Source organism: Bison bison, unplaced genomic scaffold, assembly GCF_000754665.1.
Source record: "Bison bison bison isolate TAMUID 2011002044 unplaced genomic scaffold, Bison_UMD1.0 scf7180017864118, whole genome shotgun sequence".
NCBI lineage: Eukaryota > Metazoa > Chordata > Mammalia > Artiodactyla > Bovidae > Bison > Bison bison.
The window spans coordinates 4,138,675-4,158,566 of NW_011494690.1; the positions used below are offsets into that span (position 1 = coordinate 4,138,675).

Consider the following 19,892-nt stretch of genomic DNA (forward strand, 5'->3'; position numbering starts at 1 on the left):
AGCATATTCCAGTATATTCTGTGCAAATGTCTCTAGGACCAAGAAACTGGGTTTCTAATTTTGATTTTGATGGATACACTGGTCATTTCCTGGTCTGAATCATTTAACAATGCAAGTAAAATAGGCCTTTGTACCATTGCTCTTAGAAACACCAGTACTGCGGTTGCATAGGAGCCTCCTGAGAAAGCTTAGCGTGGGCCTCAGAGTGCGTCTGGCTAAGAAGGGATTGAGTCTCTATCCTTTTTTAGTGGGGCAGTCAATCACAAGGGCTCCATCATCCATCATCTTTGGGCCTTGAGGTTCTCCCTGGAAGCCTAGTGTATGGAATTTGGCCTGGATTCAAGATACCATATATCCAGAAAAATCAAAGATGCAGTTGCTTTTAGGAAGTGAGCTAGATGGAAAGCACTAAAAATTCATTAAAAAGTAATCTCAGCCTGACTTTTCTTTGATAAAAAGAAGGCTTTGTGGTCAAAGGAAATGCTAGACAGTTGGCAGTCTCTCCCTTTGCCAGTCAGATTTGTTCCATTTCTTATCAGGATTCTCCTTAGGAAAACTGTGAAATGCCTAATGGAGCAAATGCAGGTTCTGACCCATTTACTTAAACATGAGTTGGAGCTTATGAGAGCTGCACCTCCTCTAGGAAAATGTGAGTGTGCATGCATGTTTGAACAAAAAAGGATAGTTCACTATTAGCTCTGACAATGCCAATTTTTAAAAAGGGAAGATATCTTCTAGTTCAATGTTTATGCCAAAGTAAAGGAGCATAATTCTGGCAGCAGCTCATTAGCAGGACTTATGGATCTAGAAACAGATGCTGAGATGGAGAGTTAAATGCAAAAGGTATACTGGGAGAATTCTTAAGATCAACACATAGGGGAGTGAGGGTTGCAGGTTTGACATGGTGGCGGTGTTGAATAGTGATGCTGTCTCAACAAAGCCCTCAGCATATCTCCTGGGTGCGGAGACCAGGCCTTTGAACACCGTATTGATTTGTCATGTCATGTCATGTCATTTGTCATGCCTCTTGGGAGGGACATGTTTATGGTAACTAAAAGGTAACTAAAAGAGAGACAAGTTCTGGGGAAGGAACTCAGCTGTGAGACATGAGCAGCGAACATTCCCACAACCAGGGTAATGAGTACTTCTGTTCTGAAGGGGGATCTGGGTTATACAAGGGGACAAGGATCATACTTTGTTTCAGTGCCATAGAGCTGTCTAAACATTTACATACTGAACATTCAGGATGTCCAAGGCAGCCCACTAGGTGCCATGGAGGCATCTAAAGAAAATCAAGTAGGCATTCTGCCTTTATAGAAACCTGGACCATCTGTTGCGGTATGTATAACAGACATAATTGGGCCTCTTCTACAACATGTTTTCTGTATAATTCCAGTTATAACCAGAGAGTGTGCTGTTGGGTACTAGACATTGTAAAAAGCAGTTTAGAACCAGTTCTCAAAGCAGATAGACATTTTAAGGATAAAGCAATAATTATGGATAACATTTTTGAGGCATTGTTCTAAGCACTATCATTATTCCCACTTTATAAATTTAAGAAACTGAGACATAGAAAGCTTTAAAAATGTGTTCAATATCACAGAGATTATAGGAGACTGGTAAATTTTGAATTCTGGCTGTTGATTGCAGAGCCCACTCAACCAGCCTTTTTTTATTATCATAGAGGAGTTGTAGATAAATTAGAACCCTCCACTTTTCCCCCTGTTAACATTTATAGTAATTTTACACTTTTGTTTATTTATGTATCTCCCCCAAGCACTTTCTTCTGTATCATGTACAAGATATCATGTCACTTAATGAAACTTAGTTGATACAAAATAAGAAGGATTTCGGTTTCCCTCTCCTTTCTTTTTTTTTTTAATATATTTTAATTTAATTTTATTTTTTAACTTTACAATATTGTATTGGTTTTGCCATATATCAAAATGAATCCGCCCCAGGTATACATGTGTTTCCCATCCTGGACCCTCCTCCCTCCTCCCTCCCCATACCATGCCTCTGGGTCATCCCAGTGCACCAGCCCCAAGCATCCAGTATTGTGCATTGAACCTGGACTGGCGACTCGTTTCATATATGATATTATACATGTTTCAATGCCATTCTCCCAAATCATCCCACCCTCTCCCTCTCCCACAGAGTCCAAAAGACTGTTCTATACATCAGTGTCTCTTTTGCTGTCATTGAATGCTGGTAGGAGAGACAAAGAGCGGAAGGTCATAATTAACAGTATGTAAAAGCAGTTCCATAACCCTTGTGTTTATGAAGTAGAAAACTCATCTCTTTTAAGACCCAGCTGCTTCCTGTACCAACATACTGAGCTAGACCAAGGTCAAGTACGTATAAACAATCTGTCTGTGATGATTAAAAGGTTGTGTTTTAATAGGTTTTTCGCCACATACAAGCTAATAGCTGATTGTGATCCCATGGCCTCTTACATTCATTTCTGGTTAGCTCCAGAAGAAGGCTCAGCAAACCACCTGCTACCTGATTTTGATTTTGCCATATTTTGAGCCAAGAATGGTTTTCGACTTTTTAAAAATGATTGGGGGTGGGGGATCAAAAGACAAATATTTTGTGACTTGTGAAAGTTATATGGAATTCACATTTGTGTCCGTAAGTGTTTTTGGCACTCAAGCATGCCCATTCACTTACGTGTTGTCGGTGGCTGCTTTTTCAGCTGCATAGGCAGAGTTGTGTTGTTATGACAGTCTATATGGCTCACAAAGCCTAGCAGTTTTTACTCTCTGGCCCTGGACAAAAAAAGGCATGGTGATTACTGCTATGAAGAGGTTCTCAATCTGACTCAGCTCTATTGGAAACACTTGAGGGAGCTTTTAAAACTCCCAATCCTCAAGTCCACCCTCACCCACTAAATCAGAATGTCTGGAGATGACACCCAGTCATCAGGATTTGTTAAAGCTCCCCGGTGTTTCCCCAGTGTGCAGCCACGGTTGCAAACCACTGCCTAGAACATGAATATATTTCGAGGGGCATATGGTCTAGACCTCTCAACATCCAGGCTGCCAGATATGGGACAGAATGCAGGTCACTTATCACCACCCATGTGTGCAGGGGATCATGGGAACAAAGATATTCAGGGTCTTCAGATACCCTCTGATGAAAGCCTTTCCTGTGAGAAGAGCAGAGATAAAGAGGACAGAGGGGAGAGGAGACGATTATACTAAATATCTATCCTAGCACATTGACTGACTAAATTGAATACAGATTTCCCCCCAAATGGAACATAATTAAGTGCGTAGCCTTCCCCATCATAGCTGCCTGGAGCAAGTGACCTAATTCCTTAACGTCCACTAACACAGCCATCTGGGTGAAGCTGTAGAGCACAGAACCAGGCACCCTGTGCAGTGCGTTCAAGTAGAAGTTCTGGTCTACTGTGTGGTCCTTGAGCTGATCTGCTTTAGAATCACTGGGGAGGCTGTTAACCTGCAGACCTATAAAATCAAAATCCCAAGAACAGTCCCAGGAATCTGCATTTTTAACCAGCAAGCCAGTTAATTTTTAAGAACTTGAAAGTTTGATCACCACTTACCTAAATGGTTATCTCAGTGAATTCTTAGCTAATATGCAGGCCAAAGTTGTCCCACCAGTGGACCCAACTGGCTAGACCAGTTACTGATTCCTTCTAGAGGCACACACACACATTTTTGAAAACTGGACTTGCCAGATAAAATCTGTAGTGTATATACCAAATAGCCCATAAAACACTGAAAGTTATTTTTTTTAAAACAGTGGTGGTAGTTATACACTCATATTACCCATTATTGTCTTGCTCAACATTATACATACCTTTATGGCAAACTGTATTAAGTATCTTAAATGGCACCAAATTTTCCTTTTATGAAGATAGGCCTATTTTTGGAAGTAGGTAAGCGTCATTTGGAGTGAAATATGATGAATAAAGGTGGGTGATTATGTTGAATCTGTTTTTTTTTTTAATTCATTAAAAAAATTCTTAAGTGACCACACTATATGATCAGTATACTTTTTAACCTCAAAAGATATGCCTTAATAATAATTTAGAATATTTTGTCTAAAACAGAATGGTTTTAGTTTATTCCAAAGTAAAGGAGGACAGTCTTTTGGATTTACCAATTCCAGTGTGTTTTGTGTGAAGTCAACCCCATATCTCATTTTGTATTTGAAGGTGTAGAAGCCACGTTGCATTTTGAAACATGTGATCATTTTATGAGAAATCATTGTGGGGATAGGAGAAGATCAGGACTTCATTTCCGTTTACTGGGGGGAGACTTGCAAGGGAGGTGCTACCGTGGAGACAGAATGGTCTTTCAACTTCATTAAAGTACAATTAATGGGTTAACCTTTGCATCAGAGCCAAAGGGCAGAATCACAAAATAGACAGAACAACCTGTGTTCTGTGGTGGCTTGGGCTGGGTAGAATTGCAAATGTACTTTATAATCAGATTTTGAATAGAATTCAGGTTGAACAGAGTGGTGAGATAAGTCCATGTGAGAGTAAATGCTGTGGGCATTCCTAAAAGGTTTGATTTGACCATCCTGGGACCCAAAGTGCCTGTTTCCAAAATGAAAGGATATATTTTATGGGCAGCATCAACCGTCCCAGAGTGCATGGGCAATGCCCTTGATAGTAACACAAAGGGAGTTTGAAGTTTTCCATTTTCTGCTGGTCTAGGGCCATTGACTGCACTCATTGTGTGCTTATCGCCATGGAGGCAGGCTCATGTTCTAAAGTGTCCTGTCTGAGGCTTGCATATATTCTTGGAGGTCTTTAATTTCACCAAGCTGAACAAAATTGAACACATAGATCATTGAGCTTTGATGTTCTGAAGGTAAAGATTTCAAAAAAGCAGGTACTAGTTTCCCTAGAACAATTGGAACAACATAAAACTAACACGATGTGGAGTCTGAATTACAATCCTCACATTCATCAATAGGAAGGCGGTTTGAGACATTCAGGTGACAACTTGTCCCTGCACATTATTAACTGATTCATTTAAAGATTCATGTTGGAAATGAAAAGTAAGGGAAAATCCCCTGTGACTTTGTTCTACTTACATATTTTTGAATTCTTTTTTTGGAAAGGCTCTTTCAGGGAATAAAAGTTATTCTCATTTCTATTGGTTTGGACAAAAAGGAACTGTATGTGTGTGTGTGTGTGTGTGTGTGTGGAGATGGGGAGAGTTGCTTTCCTGGGCCATTTGCCTGGTTTCATGTGACACATTTTCTGGCTTTCCTATTTACTGAAGAACTGCATTTTGACATTCACTAGAAACAATCTGTCTCACAGGCTCCCACCCTCCCTTAAACACTCCACTTTGTCTTGGATTAGGATATTGCCTTCCAAATTAAAAAAAAAACAAAAACAAAAATACACAATGATTGGGCAGCATTGCTTCCAGAGGAGCTTAACTGTTTAAGGGTTAAAGACATGGAAAAATTATAACTTAAGTACTGTAGCGGCCAGGGGTTGATGAAGAAAGGTAGCTTTGTTTGGGTGACGTTTGGGCTCTGTTAAAACAGACAAAATATCTTTTTTCGGTCTTATGGCGTAGGCAGGATTTTATATGCTTAAAAGCAAATCTTCAACTGCATTCTCATTCTCTTACATCAGCCTGCTTCTCCCCTTCTCTCTCATGTGGCAAAACAATAAACAAAGTGACCACTGTTGGTTCTCTGGGTCTCTCTCTCTCTCTTTCTAGTACAGGCTCCCAGGATGGAAATCTTTAGCCATTTAAACTCTGAAAAGTCCTGCTCCTCTAAGAGAGGACGTTTGCTGAATGTTTGCTTGCTGGAGAGTGTCCCATGGTTGTCAGCTTCCAAGGGGTTATGCAGAAATGCAGGCTGCTTGGGCAGCTTGGGTGGTGGCACCGTCATCTTGGGAGGAATCCCTGCCTCGGGATCTCTGTTTTCTTTTTCCTCAGCATGTGTAAAGTCAGTGCTTTAGGTTGCAGGGTGTGGCAAGAACGCCAAAAAGCATTGAAAGTACTATTTGTTCTTGAAAATGTTACAGTTAATCTCTTGGTCCCAGTCTAAGGGGAAGAAAAGATCTTTGAGAAGAAAGGCAAGGAAACCAAGCACATATGTGCTTTCTCTGACTGGGGTTTCAGATTCATTAATACTGATGTAAGCAAAGAAAACAGTTGGAGTGGTTTAAAGCAGTGGTTTTTAACCTGAGATCTGTGGGTTCCCAAGAGGCCCACAGATGGTTTTCTAGGGGTAATGCTGAGGGGCGAGAGTTGGGGCATTGGACCCATTAGAATTAAAAAGAGTATTTGCGCAAATAGGCCTTTGTTGGAGAGAGATCTATTGATCCTCTTTCAGTTCAGTTCAGTTCAGTTCAGTCGCTCAGTCGTGTCCAACTCTTTGCAAACAAATGAACTGCAGCACGCCAGGCCTCCCTGTCCATCACCAACTCCTGGAGTCCCATGTCCAAACCCATGTCCATTGATCAGTAATGCCATCCAACCATCTCATCATCCGTTGTCCCCTTCTCTTACTGCCCTCAATCTTTCCCAGCATCAAGGTCTTTTCAAATGTCAGCTCTTAGCATCAGGTGGCCAAAGTATTGGAATCGCAGCTTCAAAATCAGTCCTACCAATGAACACCCTGGACTGATCTCCTTTAGGATGGACTGGTTGGATCTCCTCACAGTCCAAGGGACTCTCAAGAATCTTCTCCAACACCACAGTTCAAAAGCATCAATTCTTTGGCGCTCAGCTTTCTTCACAGTCCAACTCTCACATCCATACATGACCACTGGAAAAACCATAGCCTTGACTAGATGGACCTTTGTTGACAAAGTAATGTCTCTGCTTTTTAACATGCTGTTTAGGTTGTTCATAACTTTCCTTCCAAGGAGTAAGCGTCTTTTTTTTTCATGGCTGCAATCACCACCTGCAGTGATTTTGGAGCCCAGAAAAATAAAGTCAGCCACTGTTTCCACTGTTTCCCCATCTATTTGCCATGGAGTGATAGGACCAGATACTATGATCTTAGTTTTCTGAATGTTGAGCTTTAAGCCAACTTTTTCACTCTCCTCTTTCACTTTCATCAAGAGGCTCTTTAATTCTTTTTCACTGTCTGCCATAAGGGTGGTGTCATCTGCATATCTGAGGTTATTGAGATTTCTCCTGGCAATCTTGATTCCATCTTATGCTTCATCCAGCCCAGTGTTTCTCATGATGTACTCTGCCTATAAATTAAATAAGCAGGGTGACAGTATATAGCCTTGACATACTCTTTTTTCTAGTTGTAACCAGTCTGTTGCTACATGTCCAGTTCTAACTGTTGTGTCCTGACCTGCATTCAGGTTTCTCAAGAGGCAGGTCAGGTGGTCTGGTATTCCCATCTCTTTCAGAATTTTCCACAGTTTATTGTGATCCACGCAGTCAAAAGCTTTGGCACAGTCAATAAAGCAGAAATAGATGTTTTTCTGGAACTCTCTTGCTTTTTCGATGATCCACTGGATGTTGGTAATTTGATCTCTTGTTCCGCTGCCTTTTCTAAAACCAGCTTGAACATCTGGAAGTTCATAGTTCACATATTGCTGAAGTTTGGCTTGGAGAATTTTGAGCATTACTTTACTAGTGTGTGAGATGAGTGCAGTTGTGTGGTAGTTTGAGCATTGTTTGGCATTGCCTTTCTTTGGGATTGGAATGAAAACTGACCTTTTCCAGTCCTGTGGCCACTGCTGAGTTTTTCAAATTTGCTGGTATATTGAGTGCAGCACTTTTACAGCATCATCTTCCAGGATTTGAAATAGCTCAATTGGAATTCTATTACCTCCACTAGCTTTGTTGGTAGTGATGCTTCCTAAGGCCCACTTGACTTCACATTCCAGGATGTCTGGCTTTAGGTGAGTGATCACACCATCGTGATTATCTGGGTTGTGAAGATCTTTTTTGTACAGTTCTGTGTGTTCTTGCCACCTCTTCTTAATATCGTCTGCTTTTGTTAGATCCCTACCATTTCTGTCCTGTATTGAGCCCATCTTTGCATGAAATGTTCCCTTGGTATCTCTAATTTTCTTGAAGAGATCTCTAATTTTTCCCATTCTATTGTTTTCCTCTATTTCTTTGCACTGATCATTGAGGAAGACTTTCTTATCTCTCCTTGCTATTCTTTGGAACTCTGCGTTCAAATGGGTATATCTTTCCTTTTCTCCTTTGCTTTTCGCTTCCCTTCTTTTCACAGCTGTTTGTAAGGCCTCCTCAGACATCCATTTTGCTTTTTTGCATTTCTTTTTCTTGGGGATGGTCTTGATTCCTGCCTCCTGTACAATGTCACGAACCTCTGTCCATGGTTCATCAGGCACTCTGTCTATCAGATCTAGTCCGTTAACTTCCACTTTAGTCTAAAGTAAAAAAAAAAATTAATTAATTACTGTATTTTTGGCAGTTCTTTTTGTCTATTATGATAAAATCACATAACATAAAACTTACCATCGTGATTACCATTTTAAAATGTATAGTTCAGTGGTATTAAGTACATTCACACTGATGTACAACCATCATCACCATCCATTCCAATAATTCTTTTCCTCTTGTAAGTCTAAAGCTCTGTATCTATTAAACAATAACTCCCCGTTCTTCCCCAGCCCCTGGCAATCACCATTCTCCTTTGCATGATTTTGACTACTGCAAGTAAGTGGAGTCATGCAGTATCTGCATTTGTGACTGTCTTATTTAACTTTTCATAATGTCCTCAACATTCATCATGTTGTAGCATGTGTCAGAATTTCCTTTCTTTGTAAGGCTGAATAATATTCCATTGTACGTATGTACCACATTTTGCTTATCCATTCATCTGTCGATGGATACTTGGGTTGTTTCCATGGTTTAGCTATTGTGACTAATGCTATGGATGTGGGTGTACAGTATAACTATTTTGTAAAAGCAAGTTCATAAGCACAAGTTTCTGCTTTTTTCTTTTGAGTTGTATATTAAGAGATTTTCTGAACCTGTGAAGCATCTGGTGTCTCAGCTGACTTTAAAGTTCTGAGTGAGTGTGCTTTGCACACACGTGTGTTCTTCCTCCGAGGGCCAGGCTCTGGATGCTGTTGTTATCCCTAAGGAGATAATAAGCCAGTGTATGGAAAGCAAAGGGTGGGACAGCACGGGCCTGGGACATCCTCATGAGCCTTCCCCAGAGCTGACTGCCATCACCTTGCCTCATTCCCTTGGTGGGTTACCACAGCCATACTGCATCAAGGAACCCCTTTCTATGTGGGGAGCGAGCAGAGAAAGGACCATATACTTCTCCTCCCAGTCCCTAAAGCCTAGAACTACCCCCTTTTCATGCACCTGGCAATATGGTGCCTCCAATGGTGAGTCTGGGTTTCTAAGTCAGACTTGGATTTGAATTCTGTCTCTCCCACTATCTGCTGAATTATTTAGAGGCAGTTATTAAAATTCTTTGAACTTTAATTTCCTCATTTGTAAAATGGGGATAAAATACTTACCTTGAAATAATATTATTAAGACTAAATGAGTTGATGTCCATAAGGTGCTTAGTGCTGAACCTGACATATAAATAGGATGCCTCTTCATTAAAACTTAAACTCCTTGCTAGAAATCTAAAGATAGGGATTTCTAATGTGAAAGCATTGCTAAATCTGGGCAAGAGTTTTTTCTTTGTGAAACTTTGGAGAGTGAAAATCAGCAAGTCTACCCAATAAACTGAAAAGAAAAATCTGGTCTTAGTGGCTATAAAGATGGAGGCATTATAGGATAAGCTGGGAGGGGAACAAGAGAAATAAAAGTCTGTTATTATCTGTAACATGAACACTCTCTGACCTCTGCAGTTGTTGGCAAAAGAGAGACAGGCTGTGTCACTCCATAGGGACATTGTTGACATGCCCTCACATCTCCACAATACAGGAGCAAAACTCCTGCTGAGGAACTAACTTGCGTTCTTTTGAATATTTTAAAAGATTATAATCAACTGAACGATGAAGAAAAACAAAACACTGTTTACATCTAAACATCAATAGAATAAAAAACAGGAAACAGCAAATCACACACATAAAAAAACCCTCTAAGCCAAGTTACTCTTTAATGCTTTTTTCTATGTCCCTGTTTATACAGAATTAATTTTATATAGCTGCTACCAATGTGCATATGCTATTCCAGGTTATTTTTTCCCACTAATTTATGTAGATTCCCTCCATATTTCTACAGTCCTAATATTTAACATTGCAAGTGGCAATATTTATGCTGATTTGTTTTGTTGGGGTTATTTTTTTTACTCTAAAATGAATGTTTCTTTTACATAACTACTCAGTGCTGTTTCAATACAAATTCTTCCTTCCTTGTCAAAAACTCTGATAAATATTATGACATTTGTCATCTTTTATATTAATACTAAGTAAGGCCACCAGTGGTGGATAAATATACCTGAAGTGGAATTATTCCCTTTTTTCTGTCAATACTGACTTTGTAATTTTCTTTCTGTTTGTGAAATTAATGAGAGTGGAGCAAGTATCTTACAGTTGTTTCAATTTTTAGTTCTAAAATTATACTGAATGTTAACATTTTCCTGCTTTTAAAACTGAATTATTTCTAACCCCTTTCAGGTGAATTATCTAATCAGGAAGTTGGCAAATTATGGTCCTTGGCTGAATATGGCCAGCTAACTGTTTTTAGAAATAAAGTTATTGGAACACAGCTGTGTTCATCTGTTTGCATGTTGTCTACTGCTGCTGTTAAGTTCCAATGGCTGAGTTCAACATGTATACCTGTGGCGGATTCATTTTGATATTTGGCAAAACTAATACAATTATGTAAAGTTAAAAAAAAAAAAGAACAAAGTCTAAAATATTTACTATCTGGCTTTATTCAGAAAACGTTTTCAGACTCTAATCCCATCTCTTAGCTCTTACTCGTTCTTGTTTCTACTACACTTTGTCCTCCTGCAATATCAAAGTACTGTAGCTCCCCACGTGTTGTAATTATTTATGTTTGAGTATCTTCACACCTGCTCTCCCCTCTGTCTGAATTTTCCCAATTCCAAACTCACCCTTCCAAACTCTTCTTGAGGGCTGCTCATCCTATAAAGTATTCCCTTTATCCAAATTCACAACTTTACATTTTGTTAGATGTTATTGACAGTTGGAACAAGAATCAAGAAAACAGTGCCTGGGAAAGCACTTCATAAAACTTATAAAAGTTACTACTTCTAATAATAACTGCTATTATACTTGGCAATATCAGTGTCCACTTTTGTTTATACTTTTATTTCAACCCATTTACAGGGAGCTTTTTAGACCAAAGGACCCCAGCTGGCTCTCACGGAGTACAGGATCTAAGAACACCTTTCCCATAATCCCTCTTTGTTAAATACCAACAACAAGGGCGCAGGTCTAGTTACTCAGGCAACGCTGTAGGCTGGTTCAGATCAATTAGATGTGTCTCATCGATTACTGACTAACATTAAGATAACTCAAACCATCAGCCAGCCAAGCAAACAAAAGAGCCCAACTCTCAAAGTTGTCTTGTTTGACTCCAGAGAACAAGGTTGGAATCCTGGAGAAACAATAAATATGCTAAATCAAAAAGCTGCTTTATCCATTTGTTGCAGATAATTATGTTGAGTACATAGCTCTGCGCTACTACATGTATAGAGCTATATATAGATCTCTTTTTTTTGTCTATCTGATGCATATTTATTTTTAATGGATCTGCATTCCTTTCTCTGCATCTCCCTTCCTTTGAAAATCAAAACATAGAAAATATTTTCATGAAATCTAATATATATAAAAACTGTAGTAATATGTGTGTGTGCTAATTTAATGATGATGTCCAGTGGATCCGGAAGGAGCTTAGAGATTTCCATTTGCTTTGTGAAAAGTTTAATATGTGTGTTGAAAGCCACAGGCAAAGGTTCAGATTACGCCAAGTGAAAGCTTGGGTGGTTCTGAATGCTGAGTCCCAGAGACAAAAGCTCTTAGTTACAACTGCATTTCTGGAGAGGAGGGCGCCAGTGCATTCACCACTTCCATTAAGGAGCAACTACCTCTTTTAGTGGTACTTTTCTCTCAGGAAGTGCAATATATAGTAAGGACAGAAAAATAAGCAAAGGAGGAAATTTGCTATTGATTTTCTTTTCTTCTGTGAAATTACATGAAAGCTCAATGGCTTGTAGCAGTAACTTAGTCAATAAGGTTCCATTTGAGACCACCTTGAAGTTTAATTCTCTCCCGATCCTTTTAAACTTCTACTGTTGGATTCTTTTGTATTTAATTGTTTTTAGCGATGAGATGCTATGAAGCTTTTTATTCACAACACCACAGGGGATTTTGCTAAAGATAACACTGTGAAATATTCCCAGACAGTAAAGTCCCATCCATCCTTTTTGGTTAGAAATCAACAGTACAGTGCTGAAAACCAACCTTGAAAACCCAAGGGAAAGAGACAATGAAGGTGAATATAGGACTCCTTATTATAAAGCAATTTTTCAGTATTAGTTGCTGGGTCTTCTTGGGTTTGAGCTGTGGTGAGAATAAGCTCAGTTTTCTCCTGTGGAGTGGAGGAGGCCCTTTATGTCAGACTCACCATCATCTGAGTGTACATTTTGGTCATAACAACTTGCTAACGTTTATTGAACATTTACTATGTACTTGATAGCTTGCTGAGTCCTTATATGGTTTCTGTTCTATAGGGAAGCAATAAGTCGCCTGTGTGAAGCTGTCCCTGGGGCAAATGGAGCCATTAAAAAGCGAAAGGTAAATAAATAATGGTGTGGTCTTTTTGTTTTATATTTCCCTAACTATGGGAAAGAAATATAATATTGAAATAGTTGTTTGTTCATTCCACCACATGACCCAAGGTCCAGAATAGCCTTGATTAGTTGGCATGCTATCTGAGATGCACTCAAAGTTGTTCTTCTTCAAATTTTCTGACTTGCCAGACATTGTCTGAAATGGTGATGCCTGGAGGGACAGAGTGGAGAAAGCACCTGAGTCTTTCCAAGTTAGAAAAAATCTGGTTGCAGGGCTGGGTCTTTACTTTCCCTTGAGCATGGCATCGCATCTCTGTAAGAAACTTCATTTTTGTTTCTGTAAGTTAAGTTGTTGACAAAATGACCAGTTTTGGTACCTTCCAATTTCAATATTTTATAATGTATGTATTCTGCATTTTAACATTTTAGGCTTTTAAGTCCAGGTTCGATGCAGGATACAGGATGCTTGGGGCTGGTGCACTGGGATGACCCAGAGGGATGGTACTGGGAGGGAGGTGGGAGGGGGGCTCTGGATGGGGAACACGTGTACACCCGTGGCGGATTCATGTTGATGTATGGCAAAACCAATACAATATTGTAAATCAATTAGCCTCCAATTAAAATGAATAAATTTAAATAATAAAAAAAAAGACTCCATGGCCTATTTTCAAATGGAAACATGGGTGCTGGTAGCAGTAGGATAGTAAATGGGTAGAAGGAGCTTTTTATGCTGAAAGAAAGCACAAGACTCCATGTTAGACTTGGATTTAAACCCTGTCTCTGCCCCTAGTAACTGTGTGACCTTGAACAAGTCATTTCACCCTTTGGATCCTTGGCTTCCTCATCTATAAAATGGGAGAAAATAGCACATACTTTATAGAGTTAGGTAAGAATCAAATGAAGCGATGTGTACATCACAGTGGTTAACATGGTGTCTGGGTTACATAAGCTTTCAATGATAATGGCAGTTAGTATTATTGTATTAGCACATTACCGACCAGGAGTTTTTGCAGAAACAAATGCCTGTGGCCAGTGATTTGTTATGTGACTGAATAATGAAACACTCTGGTCAATCATGTTTGGGTAACAAAAGATGTATTAATACATCTCTGCCAATTATGTATTAAGTTATTAAACCTAGAATAGTTGCTTCGAAGTCCAAAGGAGAGAGTCAAAGGCTCTTAAGATAGCCATATCAGTTACAGAACTGTAGATTATTTAAGAGGGGAAGGATTTTTAGAGATCTCCCAGGAAAAACCCTCTCACTTTGCTAGCTTCTAAAGTATGGCTCAAAGAGACTTGCCTTGAGTTACTAGAATGATCAAGGTCAGTGCCAACTGTCAAAGCCAGGTTTTTAGTCTCAGCTTAGTGCTCTATTACCATACCACCCTGTCTCATTTGTTTTTTTTTTTTTGGCCACCCCACAAGGCATTTGGGATCCTAGTTCCCAGACCAGGGATCAAACACATGCCCCTTGCCTTGGAAGCATGGAGTCTTATCCACTGGATCACCAGGGAAATCCATGCCTCATATTTTTATCATTGCTCATTATTTCTTAAGGCTGAATCCATTGTCACCCAGAGTGACTCAAGTGAGCCCCATAGTACAGGAAACTGGCGAATGGCCCTTGCATTTTATTAGAACTCCTCTGAGTAGTTTCTTTGACAGAACCCATGATCTGCCTATAGCCTCTAACCTCCTCCTGCCTCTCATAACCTCTTCAAATAGGAGGTTGTGACTGGATGATCCCAACTTAAGACTTTCTCATTTCAGGATTAGTGGGAGTCCACACTGGAAAACAAAATAAAGCAAACCAGGCTATCATCTTTCCAGAAAGTAAACATGTAAAGAAAAAAGAGAAATTATTGAGTTAACTCCTTGATAGCTAGATTTATACAGAATGTGCACGTGCACTCAGTTGTGGCCAACTTTTTGCAATCCCACGGACTGTAGCCCGACAGGCTCCTCTGTCCATGGGATTTCCCAGGCAAGAATACTGGAGTGGGTTGCCATTGCCTACTCCTAAAGAGTTATTGAGTACTTAATAGATGCCAGGGACTCTTCTATGTACTTCATATTTTTAATATTCTTTTTCTTCACAATTTGAAAAATCGTGTTAAAACACACATAATATTTACCATTGTAAACATTTCTAAGTGTATAGTTCAGTGAATACATTCATATTGTTGCTCAATCATCACACCGTCTATCTGCATTACTCTTTTTTTTTAAGAAAGAAAATCATTTATTTGAAGAACAGAATATATTTAGAATTGTTTGCTTCTAAAAAAGCCGATTTTCCCCAAGCCTTCACTTTGTAATTTCATATTAAGCAATTAAGTTATTTTACACAATCTAGTTAAACAATTTAATGGGAATAAGCCCATAACTCTTTTTTTATCTTGTAAAACAGAAAGTCTTTACCCATTAAACAATAAATTTCCATCCTTCTCCCTCTCCAGCCCCTGGCAACCACCATTCTACTTTCTGTCTCTATGATTTTGACTACTCTAATTATCTCATATAAGTGGAATCATGCAGTGTCATACTGTGATAGGCTTATTTCACATTACCTCACATAACGTCCTCATGGTTCACCCATGCTGTAGCATATGTCAAAATTTCCCTCCTAATTAAGACTGAATAATATTTCATTGTATGTATATATCACATTTTGCTTATCTACCAAGTGTTGATAGACACTTGGGTTACTTCCATGTTTTAACGATTGTGAATAATGCTGCTATGAACATGGATGTACAAATATCTCTTTAAGTCCTTGCTTTCAGTTCTTTTGGATATATAATAAGAAGCAGAATTGCTAGCTGCTGCTGCTGCTAAGTCGCTTCAGTCATGTCCGACTCTGTGCGACCCCATAGACGGCAGCCCACCAGGCTCCCCCGTCCCTGGGATTCTCCAGGCAAGAACACTGGAGTGGGTTGCCATTTCCTTCTTCAACGCATGAAAGTGAAAAGTGAAAGTGAAGTTGCTCAGTCGTGTCCGATTCTTAGCGACCCCATGGACTGCAGTCCACCAGGCTCCTCCGTCCATGGGATTTTCCAGGCAAGAGTACTGGAGAGAATTGCTAGATCATGTGGTAATTCTAGTTTTAGTTTTTTGAGGAGCTGCTACCCTCAATAAGCTGTTGTACCGTTGTACATTTCTGCTAATAGTGCACAAGGGTTTCAATTTCTCCACGTCCTTGTCACCACTTGTTATTTCCCCTTCTTCCTTCCCTCCTTCCTTCCTCCTTCCTTCCTTCTTTTCCTTCCTTCTCCCTCCCTCCCTCCTCTCATCTATCCCTCCCTGCCTCCTCTTTTTTTCTTGCTTGCTTTCTTGTCTTCCTTCCTTCCGACTAGTTATAGGTCTACCCAGATTTTCTCTTTCTTTGTGATTTAGTCCTTATAGGTTTTATGTTTCTGGAAATTCGTCCATTTCATCTAAGTAATCCAGTGTGTTGACATACAGTTGTTCATAGAATTCTCTTACAGTCCTTTTACTTCCATAGAATTGGTAGTATAGTCCCCACTTTCATTTCTGATCTTTTTAATTTGTCTTCTCTTTTTTCTTTTCTTAACTTATTTAGCTAAAGGTTTGTCAGTTTGGTTGATCTTTTGGAAGAACCAACTTTTTATTTCTCTGATTTTCTGTATTGTTTTTCTAGTCTCTATATTATTTATCTCTGCTCTAATCTTTATTATTTCTTGCCTTCTGCTAACTTTGAGTTTAATTTATAAACTTTTTTGGTTTCTTTAAATTGTAAATTTAGGTTGGTTTAAATTTTATTGAAGTATAGCTGAAATACAATATTGTGTTTATTTCAGGTGTACAGCACAGTAATTCAGTTATACATGTATATGTATATATATATATTTCTTCTTGAGATTCTCTTCCCTTATAGATTATTGCAAGATATTGAGTATAGTTTCCTGTGCTTTAAACAGTAGGTCCTTGTTGGTTATCTATTTTATAGATAGTAGTATATATGTTACCGGAGAAGGCAATGGTACCCCACTCCAGTACTCTTGCCTGGAAAAATCCCATGGATGGAGGAGCCTGGTAAGCTGCAGTCCATGGGTCACTAAGAGTCAGACACAACTGAGCGACTTCACTTTGATTTTTACTTTCATGAACTGGAGAAGGAAATGGCAACCCACTCCAGTATTCTTGCCTGGAGAATCCCAGGGACGGGGGAGCCTGGTGGGCTGCCATCTATGGGGTTGCACAGAGTCGGACAACACTGAAGCGACTTAGCAGCATATATGTTACTCCAAATCTCCTAATTTGTCCCTCCTCCCACTCCCTAAGTTAGGTTGTTGATTTGAGATCTTTCTTTTTTAGTGTGTGTTTATATTATAAATTATAATTTATAATGTTATAGGTATAAAAGCACCGCTTTCCCTGTGTTTCATAAGTTTTGGCATGTTGTGTTTTTTGTACTCTTTTAATCACCACAAAAAACCTAGGCAGCAACTTTTTCTCTCTTTTTTAGATTTGTGGTGTTCAAAATGACTTGTGAATTCAGTTAATCCAAACTCTCACGGGAGTTCCTTTTATATAAAGCATGCCCCTACTCCCAGCACTTGGGGAGAAGGGAATGTATGAGAAAAAGTCTGAGGGCTCAGGTTTCACTACTTAAGAATTTTGCTGCATTTCAATTTTAAAAAGTTTATATTAAAAAAGCATTCCATCTCACTTGATATATTTAAAGTAAAATAGAAAGGAAGCGTGTGGGCTTTGTCCCATTTTTAACATTTAAAAAAACATAAATATTCCTTCTGTAACAAAATCTGTAACTTAGAATGTTGTTTTGTTATTTTTAAAGCCTCCAGCTAAGTTCCTATCAACAGTTCTTGGCAAAAGTAATCTTCAGTTTTCGGGAATGAATATAAAACTGACCATCTCAACATGCAGTCTCACACTGATGAATCTTGACAACCAACAGGTAAGCTTATGAGTGTCATTTATAGTTTAACATATCTTCTGTTTTTCTAGAACAGTCTAGGCATAATAAAAAGAATAAAGTTTCAGACAGTGTGCCTAAAACTTAATGAGACATGGGGGAAAATATCTGCCAAGGATTTATGTATAACAGTAATTAGAACAACAGTATTATTAAGCCATCACTGGGATATTTAACTGCCTAATACTTGCCCCTACTTAATTGGCTTTGTTAATAAGAACGAAGGCACAAAGATCATAGTAAATACTGTTTGGAATATACTCAAGCCAGTCACTTATTATTCTCCACCACCCTGCCCCAAAGAGAAAGCAATTCCTTCATCAGGACTGGGGATGCAGATGAAGGAAGGACAGAGGAGAAGGGTAATGTTAGGTCCAGTGTTCTAGCTAACCAAAATTTAAAGCATAAAACATTTTCTTTCAACCCTTAAGATTGAAAAGCCTTCTTGAATGTTATTGTATAAACAACTTTTTCATCTTTGATGATTTATGATGCTATGGTGTGGCCGAATTCTCATTGTAAATGTTATTTCCTAAAAAACAGCATTGCTGAAGCAAATATAAAAGATACACAGTCACTGGGCTAAATGTACTTTAAACTAGGACATCCTTTGACTTTTTATTTTTTAAACTAAATTCCTTTATGTATGCTAGACTCTAATTTTTCTTTGTCTAATATGTAATGATTTGAATTTCTTAGTATTTAAGGTTTTACTGTGTGGGGTGCTGTTGTTCAGGGACTCATAGAAGGTTCAATGTGTACTTGGCACTGAAAAAACACTAAGAGGCTTTGATGTCACATCCAGGTAGAAAGCCTGATTTGCCACTAACAAGCAAGTTATCTTCCCACTCAATTCTTATCATCAGTGAAATGAGTTCTTATTCATAGAGCTTCTAAGAAGATCGGTTTAGACACAGAATGTGTCTGTGGGGTTACTTAGAGGATCAAATAAGATCATGGATATAAATCACACAGCACAGTGCCCTTACATGGTACCTATTATTATTTTTTACTCAAACATTCTTCCTTGAGGCCTTTTCATATACTCAGTACTTAGCAGGGAAAGCATATTGTAATATGTAAAATTATAAAATAGTAACATGTAAGTACAGTTGTAAACGTTTGTATTTCTATTTTCTGGCCAAAAAATTCACTTGTGGTTTTATTTTTTAAATTCAAAAGCAGAATAAAATAACATTGCTTACCCAGTAGTATAAAACACCACAGAAGAAACTCTGTAATATGAACTCATTTAAAATGGATTAATTGGTTCATAATTGGTTATCTAAGAGAGGCATACCTGACAACAGAACATTTGGGGCTGTCATTAGAAGATGCAGCCTCTCTGGGTGGAAGGCAAACATTCAGTCTTTCAGGTGCTTTGTCCTCAAGACATTTGTGGATGTAAAATTTGTTTTTAGTTTTCACTCATGTGAATGGTACCAGCTCTGGTACCATTGCTTTTCATTGTATATGATTTCATTGAGTATAGGGTTGTGTTGTGTATGGTGGGGGCATAAGTTATTCTGAAAATCTCTTTTCCCTCCACTACTCTTTTCCAAGCCACTGCAATTAGAGCTGGTACAATATACCCATAACCTTTTAGGCAAATAGAAGGAGGGACACTGGGCATAGGTGGCTTCTACCACCAGTAGTTACAGCAGAGGTGCTTTGGGGAGTGGCTCCCATCCTTTCTACACTGCTGGTGTTGAAGGGGCTCTGTTCAGCCCACTGCTAGAGTGGGAGCCAAAGTTAGGATCTCATTGATATCAGGCCCAGGGGCTGATTTTTCAAAATAGTTTTGAACTATTTTGAAGACCTGGGGAGAATAGCCACGGGGGGTGGGTGGAGTTGGGGGTGTGTAAAAAAGATGTGCCACTCTGGATGCTTAAACTCAAGAAGCTTTATAGATCCCATTAAAAGGGCAGCTCTTCCAGATGTTCAAGCTGGTTTTAGAAAAGGCAGAGGAACCAGAGATCAAATTGCCAACATCTGCTGGATCATCGAAAAAGCAGGAGAGTTCCAGAAAAACATCTATTTCTGCTTTATTGACTATGCCATTTGACTAAGCCTTTGACTGTGTGGATCACAATAAACTGTGGAAAATTCTGAAAGAGATGGGAATACCAGACCACCTGATCTGCCTCTTGAGAAATTTGTATGCAGGTCAGGAAGCAACAGTTAGAACTGG

General features: G+C 39.0%; 1 protein-coding gene across 1 annotated transcript in view; it reads left to right on the forward strand.

Annotated features, from left to right (window-relative positions):
• Positions 1–19,892, forward strand: part of SHC4 (SHC (Src homology 2 domain containing) family, member 4) — a 134,046-nt gene that overhangs the window by 62,788 nt on the left and 51,366 nt on the right. Inside the window, exons 3-4 of the mRNA XM_010839528.1 lie at positions 12,679–12,742; positions 17,564–17,683. Of these exons, the coding sequence (XP_010837830.1) occupies positions 12,679–12,742; positions 17,564–17,683 (184 nt within the window). The remainder of the gene's footprint in view (positions 1–12,678; positions 12,743–17,563; positions 17,684–19,892) is intronic.